The sequence below is a fragment of the Asterias rubens genome, chromosome 9 (assembly GCF_902459465.1).
Source record: "Asterias rubens chromosome 9, eAstRub1.3, whole genome shotgun sequence".
NCBI lineage: Eukaryota > Metazoa > Echinodermata > Asteroidea > Forcipulatida > Asteriidae > Asterias > Asterias rubens.
Window position 1 is genome coordinate 4,683,926 of NC_047070.1, and position 14,128 is coordinate 4,698,053.

Genomic DNA, 14,128 nt, shown 5'->3' on the forward strand with positions numbered 1-14,128 from the left:
CAAAATTAATAATGTTTATGTTGTTTTTTAGAATCTTGAGCCACTACTAACTCTGTTCAAGAATTTGTTAGAATGTATTTTTTATTATCTTGTTCTATTATTAGATTTTGTAAAATGCTGCATATTTTGTACTTAAACTCATTTTTGAGTAAAAGGCAAAAACAACAAAAGATGTCTTCCATTCTTTCTGTAAAAATTATTTTAATTCACATGTAATGTAAAACAGACACATGAGGCTTCCCTAAAAACAGCGTCAAATGTTAACAGCGATCTCTTTCACATGCTGAATTGAACATTTTTACAGTTTATACTAATATTGTAAACATATTTACTTTTTAAAATATATGGCTTAAAGCTTACAATAAAATAATAAGTTTTGCGATGAAAAATATTTGTATGGTGTGCTTCTTTTCAGTTTAATTAAGGGTCCACCTTCATGGAGCTGCTTAAGCAGAAAATATTACTTAAAAGTTTTCTGCTTAGCAGAAAAGAGCAGGGTACCAGTCACAAATGGTACATGTGACATGGTATTTTGGGCGGTAAACCTTATTCTGGTAAGCAAAGTTTGGTTGTGCTGAGCTAATAATTGTGATTAAGCAGCTCTATGAAAATGGGCCCAGTATTCGAGTCTAAGTCCTGGAAGTGTTTTTCTGTGACTTGTTCAGACATTTTGATTTCTTGCAGAGTCAAATTAATTCACTCTTAGCCCACCAAATTATTTAAAACCATTTATTCACATGGCATTTATAAAGTTAGAAATATTAAGATTATTAGGTACATAATATTAGTGATACATGTACATGAGTAACTAGTTCAATTTCATTTGAGGTTACATTGGCACAATTTAATTAATATAATTGAATAACACTTAAACACCAAGTATATTACAAAGGAAAGTAACAAAACATGAAATTTATCGTGAAACTAAATACAAAAGTATTTCTGTACAAAAGCTTAAATCGGTTGGACCTATTTAATGTTTTAGTGGCAAGTTTAACCAACAAAAAGTTTCTTAAAAAACTGATTTTGCCTACAAACTATCAACAACAAATGTTTGTGTCACAATTGTTCGTGATACTGGTAATATTTCCTTTAATTATCCTAATAATGTGGGAAATGAATTTGACAATTATTCATTTTTTTCTAAATTAGGTTTAAATGAATTACCCTCATTGCAAAGCTTGTTGAAAAGGCATATAGATAGATGTTTTCCCCAACCCAATTGTTTCCTCATCAATTGGAAAACAATTTTGCTTTCTTTTGAAAGCCTACCATTGATTGCACTGAAGTTTAAAGACTCTGGAGTCTTCTCACTTGGTGTATCTCAAAATATGAATAAATTAACAAACCTGTGAAAATTTGAGCTCAATTGGTGGTTGAAGTTGCAAGATAACTATGAAAAAGAAATCCACCTTTTTCACACGAAGTTGTATGCTTTCAGATGCTTGATTGCGAGACATCAAATTCTATATATCTCAGGTCTCATAATCAAATTCGTGGAAAATCACTTTTTTTCTCGAAAACTAATAATTCTATCACTAACCACTGATTCTCAGATTACCAAAAAGAGGACAGTCTAGATTTCTATATTTTTGGTAATAATATTGCAAGACCAAGGCCAAGTTTTAATAAGCAGACAATTCTGCTGAGCAAATTCTTTGCTAAGCAAAAAACAAAACAATGGGGTACCAGTCACAGCAATGGTAAGCGCTATAAGCGCATAGTGTCCCGGCTGGTAACTTATTTTTTGCTGAGCAAGATATGTTGTGCTTAGCACGTTTGTTTGCCTCAGACTTTGAAATACGGCCCATGGCCCAATTTCATCTTACAAAGCTGCTTAAAATAAATGTTCTGCTAAGCACTAAAGAACAGGATACCAGTCATACATTGTACACGTGACACAGTATTTTGGCTGGTAACCTTATTCTAGTATTACACATAATTATGCGTAGCATGTTGTGCTTAGCTGCTCTATGAAGTTGGGCCCAGTAAACCAACTTTGAATTTTACTTGGCCCAATTTTATTGGATGAAGGTCGCCACTAGAGGGCAGTATACATAAACATTAACAGTGAGTCAGTTGGAATCACATGTCTGTGGTTGGAATTATAAATCTTCGGTTGAACACTGAAGTTTGGAGCAATAACATCCCTCCATCCTCCCTGGAATTTACTCATGAGTCATCGTCGTCACTCAGGTCGAGGGATGAATCATCATCATCACTTGAGACATAGGAAGACACTTCAGATATATCATCTGGATGGGAATAAACAAAAGACTGTTCATTTAAAGGAGGATGGTAAGTTTACATGCTTCTTGGGAAAAGTTTCCGTATCCTGCCACCACTTTTTAATTTCTTATGAAATAAAATAGTATCTAATTTACTCAAATGATAACTATATCCTTTTTGTAAACATGAGTGAGAAAGTTGTGGCAGGATACAGACAGTTTTCCGCTTCTTAATTGTATCTTGCTTGCTAAATAAAAACGTGTTGTATCTAGACCCAGTAACTGGGGCGCTGTACTCCTTTTCTCCCGAAATGTTGCTAGTATGACAGATAATGTCAAAATTTCGAAAGGGGAGTACAGTGCCCCAGCTGGGTCTATATGTTGGTTATGCCATGGAGGATAGTAAGGCCCGTTTTAGTTTTATCTTGGTGATTGCTTGCGTAGCCAAATGTACATGTACGTCTACACTTGCTCGGATTTGTAACTTGTATCTTGAATAATCTGTTGCTTGTATTTTGTTAAAAAAAAAAACGTCCTGTCTTGGTTGCATGCAAGTTGTACCAGTACTTGTTGTATTGTAATTTTGTAAATTGTATCATGCGTGCTTGTATTGCGAAGTAGTTACAACTACTTTCTTTACAAGAAAACATGATACAATTTACATCTTGATACTGTGGATAAATAAATAAACTGGGACAAATAAATAAACTGTAGACATTAAATCACAAGATAAAACAGCTAAACAAGTGTCAGGTGTGACTGGTTCTTCACCTCAAAAGTTGATACAAATCAGACAAACAGTTTTTCATTTAAGATTTTGTGTTTCAAATTTCCCCAATGTGCGTCAAAAACTTGCCTGCATCAATCCAGGCTCTATTGCTCCTTTGTATTTTCCCATGTGATGTTACAGGTTACTTTTTTGTATGCAGTAAAACAAACCAATTTGAACAGTTGTGGATTTTGCGTGAATCAAAGTGGTGTCTTTGCATTCATTGGCTAAGACTATAGTTTATACTGGCACTTTGACTTTGAGCAGTCCGAGACAGACCCACTCAGTGATAAAACCATTGTCTTTTTTTTTTACCTGGTCTTAATTTTTTTAATATATATGGCTTCAGTCAATTTGGAAATAAAAAATCACTTTTACCAAAGTTATTTTCAAAGAGGAAAAAATACTTACCCATATTGTTTTCAGCGACTGCCAGAAGTTTCTTGGCAGATCCGATGAGACGTTTTACATTGACTTTCTTTTTACGAGCAGACCCTCCTGAAAAAAACCAAGTTGAGATCATAAAAAGTGTAAGAAATGTAATAAAATATACAAAATATAATATATATATGTTTTTTTTACCCCCAATGCATGCAAATTTAACATCTATAAGAAATGTCTACTTGTCTAGAGAGTTTCCAGCAAAATTTTACTTAAACCTGAAGAGGTTGTCTTTAAATCAACAAAAATTGCACCATGTCCCGAAGGATGTTGGCTTCACTCAATTTTCACTCTCCATTCCACTATCATGCGTTCTTCATTGTTCCAGATAGAATGTCATTTTCCCATCTTTTCCTCAGCCTACAGCCTCAGCTCTTATAATTATACCTCTTTGTATTGTAATATGTTTTTACCATGAGATATGGTCAGGGTTTTCGGGGGTGGTAGCAATCTGGCAAGCTTCTAATTTATTTTGCTGTCATCCTGATGGTCCAGGCTGCTGAGCCATACAGGAAAATAGGATATAATATGTAAACTAATAATGCATTTACCAAGTTGGTTTAACCTTCGAGAGAGATTCTGCTAGGGCCAAAACATTAGTCCAACAAAAAAGAACTATTGTTTTCATTTATACCATAGGTCCTTTTGGTTGGTAAACTGTTTGCAATCAGCTAGATCCATTTTCTCAAAGTAACTATTTTTAAGGTACTTTTTCAGAATTATTCAAAGTTAATAATCATAAAATCTTCTCTTACCATTGTCGTCCAACTTGACTGTATCTATTCCTTCCACGATCGTCTTCACCTTCTTCGCCTGGAACAACCCTTCCACGTTGCCTCTAACCTTCGGATTCAGCATGCTCTCAAAAACCTTCAAGTTGCGGACCCATGTCGCGTACTTCTGGAACTTCTTCGGCGTTTTCTTGGAGGAGGTGGCTTCCTCGGACTCCGGGATCTTTTTGAGAGTCTTCTCGTAGCGGTCCTCGTAGATGAAGTCAGGGAGACCGTAAATCTCGCTGCTCGTGTTGAGACGTTTCTCTTCAACGCTTCGCCAGGAGACGTATTGGTTCCGGAAACGGCGAACTTGCTCCTCGTCAAATCGGTCTCTAGCCTGGAAAATTAAAAGTTGAAGCAATAACTATTTAAAGACCTCGAACATCAATGCTGATTATATTTGTCATACTATTTGAAATAAGCCTGTGTAGATGTGCCAAAATCCTGGAAAAAACTTTCTTATTGGTTGGTTTTCAAAACAAAAGGATGGATTGGAATGATTGTACTCTCTCACAAGTCAATGATGTAATGTAACCTGTAATTATAAGGAATTGATATCAAACAACCTGTTTTCATTGACAGGCAATGTTGGTCACGTGCTTTGTGCTTGGTCCTGTTCTGTATGTAATAATACCTCTAATGTGATTGTTTTGTGGATGTGGCACTCCCAACACAAGCTGTGCTTACTTGACTCTACCGCTTATTCCTTAAATTATTGTATCAATTTGTTTAAGTTGTATTTACATTGATTGAGGAATTTTGGAAATTAATGTTGTTGAATTGAATGGAGATTGAATCTTGCTGCTTTAGTGCAGATATCTTTAAAACCTTGACAGTGGCTGAAAAATAGTCATAAAGGACTTACTCGTTTCAGAGCCATTCTCTGCCTGACGACACTCGCCATTCGTTGGTTCTGTTTGTCTTTCAACTCCTGATTAAACTCCTCAATCTCTTTCCTCTGTACTTGTTCCATCTTCTTCAGCACTCGTATCTGTCTCTGATACTTAACCGTCTTATTCCCGTAGACCGATTGCAAGGATTTCTGCTTGATGACACTCTTCCTTGTGATAATAACAGGCCTTCGGATTCGTTTCTTCTTGGCAGGCTTTCCAGGCTTCACACGACTTTGTTGAGTTGTACTGGTGCTCTGGCTATCTCGAGAATCAGTCTGCACTCTGATGTTCGGAGTTTTGTTCAAAGGTGATGCCGAAGCTTCTGAGTTTTGTCTCGTCACGTCTGAACGACTGGTAAGAACGGCACTAGATTTACTTCGTAATGGCACTCTTTGTTTCACTTTAGTGTCAATCTTCGACACGGACGTAGTTCTCATGCCTTCTTTAAGTGCAGTTTCTTTAACAGGTTTATTTGTAGCGTTTAATTCAAAACTGCTTTTAGATTTTTGCTCTTGAGCCTCAGTTCTCCGACTTCCTTTGTCATGCTGCGTATGTGATTTGGGGTCTGGTTCTTTAGAAGGCTTAACAGGCGAAATACTACCAGTTCCAGGAGTTGATGACTTTGTTGATGGGGAGGTTTTTGGTGTGTCCTGCATCTGCTGGTTGCTTTGTCTTGCGGATGGAGTCTTAACTGGAGAGGCAATATTGCTGGCTGGTTGGCTAGAGTTGTCAGATGTTGGGACTCTGTCATCAGAACAAAAATACAAACCTACAATTATAAATAAGGCCCAACTAGAAGTAGTATATAAAATGAGTTGGAGAATGTCAAAGTTATACTGCTAGTCCATACAGTCCATTGAAGAACTATTGACTTAAACAAAACTGAAATAAAGGAAAGGAGGGGATAATAATAGCCCACATGGGGAACAGCCACACACGGTAGATGGCTCTCACCAGCTTGGCCAGTGCTAAGGAGATCAGCTCTTGCATGCTGGACAAGAGTCTTGTGGACCAAGGATCACTGGATAGGCTCAAGGAGCCATATATGTACATGATGTGTACCTAGTATGATTTGGGATAGCAAAAGTATTTTCTTCTCATTTAAAAAGAATAGTTGGACGGCTTTCAAACATAATGAGGCAAGTCAGAAGTCTGAGGAGGAAGCGCCTCATGTATCTCTCTCCGCAACGATTTCTCAGTAACCCCATCAATTTCTCTCGAAACACCAGGGCTCAATAATAGTATGCTTACCAGAATAAGGTTACCAGCCAGAATACCATGTCACATGTACAATTTTTGACTGATACCCTGCTAATTTCTGCTTAGCGGTACATTGTTACGCTCTATGAAATTGGGCCCAGATAGGGTTCCCCTTTAATCATGCCCACCTTATTTCATCCCTTGTTGTGGGGTTTGTTGCCCTGGCACCAGCCCAGGAAGATGCCCACCGTTTCCCGCCTTTTTCCTTCCGTCCTGTTTCAGTTGCTGTTGATGTTCCATGTACCTGCTGTTGCATGGGTTCTGGAAACAAAGAATTAAAGCTTCAATTTACAAAGACATGTCTGACTAGGGTCTACCTCCATGGTTAAAGGCATCGTTTCATTAGCATAAAAAACTTCGCTTATAACGAGTAATGGGGAGCTGTTGATAGTATAAAACATTGTTAGCAACGGCTCCCTCTGATGTAGTTTTTGAGAAAGATATGATTTCTCACTCCAATATTTGAATCTGAGAAAAACTTCAGGCCTGAAGCCTATACGCATTTGAAAGCGCATAATTTGTGTAACAAGGGTGTTTTTTCTTCCATTATTCTCTTGCTACTTTAATGACCAATTTGGTCAAATTTTCAAATAATTGTTATTTTAAATTTATTCATTTGGAAACATCATGGAGGAATACACCAAGTGAGAATATTGGTCTTTGATAATCACCATTTGATAACCAACATGTGTAGGCCTATCTCTTTGTGAAATAGTGGATTATTTTTTCCTAGGACGAACGTGGGCAATTTACATAAATGGGCGTACACATGTAGTTAACTATACATTTTCCCATGCACATGCGTACTTCGACGTAATAATAGTTGTGGAAATACACTCACGCATCTTAAACATGTACACATACACGCATACACAAACAGATGTTACATGTACAATGTACATGTATATTTAGTACCATGTACCATGTAAAACTGCGTATTATTTTGTACAACTCTACCTTTTGTCCATAAAATGCGTCGCGCTTGCTGCCATTGCCAAGTCTTGATTGCCCGATAAAATATATTTGGATAAGGTTGGGAGGGGGAGGGAGGGCAATTATGAAAACAGACAGACGGTCATAATGAACGGTTGTGGACCCTAAACTAATGTTTTTTTGATGAAATTTAATAGTACACTGCATTACAAACATCACTTATGCATCTGGAGCCCACAAAATTATGCAACAAAAATAATGGGTTTTTTTCCACAGGTTTGTTATCTTATGCATGTTGGGATACATCAAGTGAAAATACTGGTTTTCGACAATAATTACAAAATCGAAGTGTGACGTCAGTAACACGCATTCCGTTATTGATCTCAGGAAAGTATAGACACAATGTATTGATTTGTTTCGTTACCAAGTGGGGATAGTTACATCTTCAAGCAAGTGAACAATAAGACCTCTCCAAGGATTAACACAATGTTTTCTTATTGCTGCTCTAATCTGCTAAGAAAGTTCGGACAAATCCATTAATCTGGGTTTGCCTAACCCTCTTAACAAAGCCTGCCCTCTCGATCACCTCTCCAATGTTACTTGGTTAGCAACAACATCCCAGCCATTTTGTGACCACCAAGGTCTTATGGTGGAAGCACATACCCTTTATAAAGGAATATACCCTTGTTTTCTTGTGACCGTTTTATTTTGTTCAAACCTTCTAAGAAAGTTCAGACAAAGCCATTAATTTGGGTTTGTCTATTCCTCTTGAAAAAGCCTGCCTTCTCCCAAAATGTTACATGGTGAAAATAACGGTCTGTTATCAACAACACGGTCATTTTGTGGACATCATGAACTTATAGAAGCAGTGCATATGTCTTGACAGGTATACTTTTAAATTGTGATTTTTGTTTTACCGAAAACTTGGCATTATTGATAAAATTGTATTAAAAATATAAATGTAAAGATGCTCATGGTGGAAAACTTCCCTTTACAAACGTTTTGCCTGAAACTCTCAAGGTTTGGGAAAAAAAGGGGTTTAAAAATATTGTCTTTTCAATTTCGAAATCGGATTTGATGCCAGCCACCGCTGATGAATAAATGTTCTAAAGATTATTGATCTCGAAGAATGTTTTGCCTAAATTATCAAGGTTTTGAAAAAAGGGTAAAAAATATGGTATTTAAATTTCGAAATCGGATGTGGTGCCAGCCACCGCTTACGGATTATGTTCTCACCTTTGAGTAGATTATTGATCTTTGGAAGTTTTGGGAGACGAGTTCCTGGTTTTCTGTCATGGTTGCTTCGATGATGACCATTTGGCATCGGGGCTGAGTTGCTTCCACGATCTGCTGAGAAAAATAATAGTGAATGTGATGAATGCTAAAATAATGCAAAAAAGAAAAGAAAAAAAAATCCTAAAGAATTTTTGATAAAGAAATAATAGAAACTATCCATGTGCCTCTCTGAAATTCTTTCTTAAGCTTGTCTTGTCTTTAAAAAAAATAAAAATAACAAAAGTCTTAATAATGGCACCACAACCTCAGGGGAATTTCACAACGTTATTTAAAAAAATATATATATAAAACAAATAATATGTAAACATATTAAGATAAGATTATTAATCTAAGACAAATTTTAGATAAACCTCTCTTTAAAAAAAAAATTAACCTGGTTGTTTAAAAGAACGTGTTTTAACTTTAAATCCACCGTAATTTGCAGCTCAAGACTCGTGTACAGATAATCTATTTTTTTTTGTGGGAAACAATATTACTCTTTTTTTTTTTTTGGGGGGGGGGTTGAAAAATGTTCTACAAGAAAAAACATACATGATTTTTGTAGACGGAAACTACCTTCATTTTGCTCGTGCCTATACAGGGAAACACCTTTGGGGAGATTTATGCGTTTAAAAATATTTTCTACATGAACAAAAATCCATCTTCGGTGATGGAAACTATACCTTCATTTTGCTTGTGTCTCGCTGAATGCACAGGGACACTTCTCGTCACATAGCGTGAGTCGTCTTGTAATGTTTTCTCCCGTCTTCCTTTCGGTTGTGGTAAGGCGACAAGAGGGTCTTGAGTTCTTCTAACAGTCTTCTCTTGCCGTGGTTTGGGTTGGTATTTCACGTTGCCTCCGCCACTCAAACTGCAAGAAAGTAGATAATAGTAACAATTAGTGATTTTTAAGTTAAAACTATAAGTGCTTTCGAATATTAGTTAATAAACATGTTTACTATGAATTGAATCTGTTAAAAAAGGTAGGACCTGTGTTAAAGTTCAGTGGTCCAGTTTGTAAAAACAAAATCACAAAAAGAATACCATTGGTTGATAACAGAAAGGTCACATAATATTAGTGTGCGTTTTCATAAAGTTAATGATGGCAAGTTCAAATGTCAACCCATAAAAGGGAACACAATTTTATTTAATAGGTATCCTCCCCTGAACCTTATCTCAAAATGCTTGTCATAAACAAGGCCATTCAAACACTACGTCGTAATTTTATATGCTTCAAAGTTCAAAGGTGTTCGATAAATTCTGTGTTTAATGAAAGAATAAAATCAGTACTTCGGTTTTGAAGTTCGGGTTGACAAGATGAAAATATCCAAAGAAGGAACGGGGAAAATTTTTCTTGTTTGGAAAGAGTACATCCGATACTTCTGATAACCAAATAGTGGTGTAGATTGTGTCAGTTCGAAACGATCGTTTTATAGGAATCCTTTAGGCTTTGAAACTTTGCCAGTGGTGTGAAATTAGTACAAATATATTAAGGTTTGCGCTGACTTGGGGCCTAAACACCTGCATACCTATCAGTTATTCTAAGCATGTATTCAAAAACAATAATATGATTTTTTTCTGATTAAAAAATAATCTTGTTCTCTTTCTCTTTATTGTGATCTTGTATACTTTTATTAATTTGAATTTGTCTTACCAACCAAGTGGTTTTAATTTTGAAGTTAACACGATTAAACTTTAAATTCTGATGTAAAAAATGTTTAAGTAATAATATGCCCATCAGGGGCTACTTTCGATTACACTTGGTTTTGTACTTTTTATACTTCCCTTGACGACCTGTCATGGTGGTTTTATCGTCCAAAGTTAAATACTAATTAGTGTGTTAATTGTGGTGAAAGTATTCAACAAAAATCAACTACTAATGAAATTTGGATTTGAAAAGAGGAAACAACATTTTTACTGAACATGGCCAACTCAAAGAACAAGGTAGATCAGATACCAAATATGGCGTACACAAACCACCCAAATATACACCGTTTTAAATTACAAGCGAGTTTCAAATTGCTGCTTGATTGGGAAATAAAATACACAAAAAAAACACATGTTACATCGTGTTAATTAAACAAACCCAGTAGTGTTTACATCAGGGGGAGTATATACAAAACTACAAAATGGCTTCCCAAAACAACTTGACACGTCGCTAAGGTAATGACATCCAATACACCTATTGATGGTTTGCGTTGTTGTCAAGGGGGGCGTATTGTTCGGAATCAAAAGCTATGTTAACCAATTTCAGGAGATTTATTTATAGCATTGCGGAACTAACAAAGGGCTACTGAATAATACACGATTCAACGGCATTTGGAAAACCTACAAGCCTGCTTAGAAAAAAATGTATAATATTCATGATTGGTGAACCGTTTAGGGTGAGCAGTACGGGAGGGAACTTTTTTATTCTTTCGATATTTTGTTAGAATTTTTTCAAGGTAAACATTGGTAACTATAAACAGAGATTTTGTGGAAGTTTTAACAATGCTTTTCGGTGCGCTTGGCAAGTTATGGGACAGTGGGAGTCGTAGGCCTACATGTAATATAAATAATGCACCATGCTCCGGATTTGTTACAAAGAAAGAAACAAAGGGATTGGGAGCGTTTCGCCCTGAACTTTTCCAGTCATCGTTACTTATTAAATTTCTGATAGATCATTAGATCATTAGGTCATTAGGAGCAAAAATTCGAATGAATTCAAAAAGAATTTGACTCACTGTCTTTAAACTAGTTAAATTACACAATGAATGAGTTGTTATAGACTGACAGAGCAATCTGTGTTTTTATGGTGTTGAGTATGTAAACCACAGATGGTGTATATTATAACCCACCACAGACCGTTGGCTTGTAATGGTATAGGGATGAAGGGAAATAGTGTATTTTTATGATAAAAACATGGACCAAAGTATGACAACTAAATAATGACAAATAGTTTTCATGTAAAATATGTCTCATCCCACTTGTCCCATCCCCTCTTGCCCCATTCCATTCGCGCCACTGATCCATTGTATCTGTTCACAGCAACAACAAATTGGTACAACAAAAAGTTGTGTTCATTTTATAAACAACGTTTTAAAAACCACTGTAGTTACCTCCATTTTAATTACATATTGTATCAATTAACAGTCGCTATGTCAATTGAATGAATTAATAAGTGCTCCACAAGATCTCCAACAAGTTAGTCCTAGGACTACGGATGTGTTTCTTGTAACAACAAGTGTAGGCCATATCCATGATTTTGAATGTGCACACATACTGTATGTTTTTTGTAGTTTGATAAATTATGTACAGTAACAACTGAAGCTGGCGCAATTTCGCAAAATAAAAACTGGTTAGATATTTTGCTAGACATTTTGATTGCCCGTGCCGTCGCCGACCGCCGACGGACGGTAGGATCACACCGTACCGCATGACGCTCTGCACACCCCTCCTCCCGCACTCACCTCGGCAAAGAACACCATCCCACTGCCCCAGAAGTAACATCCGATGTGACCATTTAGACTTCAATAAAAATCCCACCCCGTCAGGCATAAGTCTCTCCTTGTCACAACGAAATAGGCTGGAAAGTTTAAGTCCTCCATCGGCTCCATGGGATGAGGGTGGAAATGGGTGCAAACGTACCCCTCATAAAGAAATCACAAAGTGTCACAGTGCCGGTCTATCGCCGAGCGGTACACGGTTAATCCATGGAGGTAGAATTAGCCTCCATGGTTAGTCCAATGCGTGTTATTGATAACAAAATGGATTCTTCACGCATTACGAAATACAGCTTAGGCCTAAGGGCAGCACGTACCGTAGCTCTAACAATTCGGTTGAGGTGCATTGAGCATGCAATGAGGAATGTTTATCGTGCCCTTCTTGCTTGGGTGACGATCTTTTCCAAAAAATGAAAAGAACTCGAACTTTCCCGTTTGGAAACAGATTTGCACCACTATGTAAATGAAGCTGATGCATATTCATTAAGCATATTTAAATGAAGCTAACACTCAACAGCTTGGCAGGCTGTTGTTGTCCCTAGCTACCTGCATAAGCAATCACTAATTGTTATCTCATCCGTGGAATCTTTGATCCGGCTCTATTGCCCGATAACGCCGTTTTAAGTGTTGAGCAATCATGAAACGGATTAGTAAGATCCCTTTGGCATATAAACTGTGTCTGAAATCTCTTTATAACTATCATGGGTGCGTATTATTAATGGATTCATGATGGATCAAAACTGGTTAGTGTGTGCCTATAAACTGTGATTTAATGGCACTGTTTGCAGGCCTATTATATACAAACTTTACTCTAGTTAGAAAAGTTTACTGGTGAGCTGTTGATTGTATAAAACATTAATGTTAGGAATGACCACAAATTTAATGTAAGAAAGGCGCCAGGCATGTCAGGAATATGACACTACACAATTCTATGCAACAATGGTGTTTTCCGTCTTTCATGTCTTGCAACTTTGATGGCCAATGTTGAGCCCAAATTCCACAGGTTATACGGAAAGTTTGATGCAGTAGGCCTTTGTTGGGAATACACCAAGATTGAAAGTTATACCAAACGCTGACCGTTACCAGAGCACTAGAAAAATCATGACACAGGCTCGTGCATGCTTCCAGGCCTCCCTGCTCCATGCTTTTACCGACGGAGGCCGAGGGTTCGGAAACTTGATGTTCCGGGTGCGAAGATGCACATCATGAACCGAGCTCGGGACCATCTGGTGATGTCCCGTATTGCCCTGGCACAACAATAACGAAATGCAAGTGTTTTCTCACAGAAACATGTACAGTTTTCGTTTATCCTTGAGACATTGAAGTCAGATCACTCTTTGAATTTGATAAAGGAAAGGGGATCCTTGGATCCATTAAAAGATGTTTTTGATGGTGAGCGGCCGGGTCATAGTTTGGCGGAGCTAGGTAGATTTTCGGGGCTGTCCCGTTTCGGGCCAACAGGTAATGAGACACTAACTTTTATTTATGGTGATTGATGCCTCAGGGAAGTATTTGGGGGTATTGTGCCTTCAACAATGCGGACACTTTGGGCACTGGACACTATTGGTAAATACTCAAAATAGTTGTTAGCATAAAAACTTACTTGGTAACAAGCAATGGAGAACTTGATAGTACAACACATTGTGAGAAACGGCTCCCTCTGAGGTAACTTAGTTTTTGAGAAAGAGATGGTTTCTCTAAAAAATATTTGAATAGAAATAAAGAGACCTCATGCAGCTGAGATCTCGAATTCAACCATCTGAAGGCACACAATTTGTGCGACAAGGATGCTTTTTTTTCCATTATTGTCTCGCAAGGTCGACGACCAATATACGTCCCCTCATGGAGTACTGTTGCCATATTTGGGCTGGAGCTTCTGCCTGCCTTTAATCTTTACTGGATCGAGTGCAGAAGCGTATTATAAACCTGGTAGGAGAAGAATTAGGATCTACACTACAACCCCTTTCTCACCGAAGGTCTGTAGCCAGCCTCTGCCTGTTTTACAGATATTTCCATGGTCAATGTTCCACCAGTCTATCCAACCTTGTTCCTCCTGTCAGGGTGTTTGAGCGCG

General features: G+C 37.3%; 1 protein-coding gene across 1 annotated transcript; it reads right to left on the bottom strand.

Moving 5' to 3' along the window:
- Positions 1-1,454: 1,454 nt before the first annotated feature.
- LOC117294553 (J domain-containing protein DDB_G0295729-like) lies at positions 1,455-12,249 on the bottom strand. The gene is made up of 8 exons (XM_033777010.1): positions 12,022-12,249; positions 9,256-9,443; positions 8,534-8,644; positions 6,493-6,625; positions 5,077-5,848; positions 4,194-4,548; positions 3,409-3,495; positions 1,455-2,255 (listed from the first exon to the last, which is right to left on the bottom strand). The coding sequence occupies exons 1-8, from the start codon at positions 12,072-12,074 to the stop codon at positions 2,173-2,175; spliced, it is 1,782 nt and encodes a 593-aa protein (XP_033632901.1). The 5' UTR covers positions 12,075-12,249; the 3' UTR covers positions 1,455-2,172.
- Positions 12,250-14,128: the final 1,879 nt, after the last annotated feature.

Bases quoted from the DNA above. Each gene is read 5' to 3' on its own strand.
- LOC117294553 (XM_033777010.1), bottom strand. From the start codon at position 12,074: ATGGTCACATCGGATGTTACTTCTGGGGCAGTGGGATGGTGTTCTTTG. The intron at 6,626-8,533 runs GTGAGAACATAA...CTTTGTTTCCAG, and splicing joins GATCAATAATCTACTCAAAG to AACCCATGCAACAGCAGGTA. The intron at 3,496-4,193 runs GTAAGAGAAGAT...GGTTTTTTTCAG, and splicing joins AGTCAAGTTGGACGACAATG to GAGGGTCTGCTCGTAAAAAG.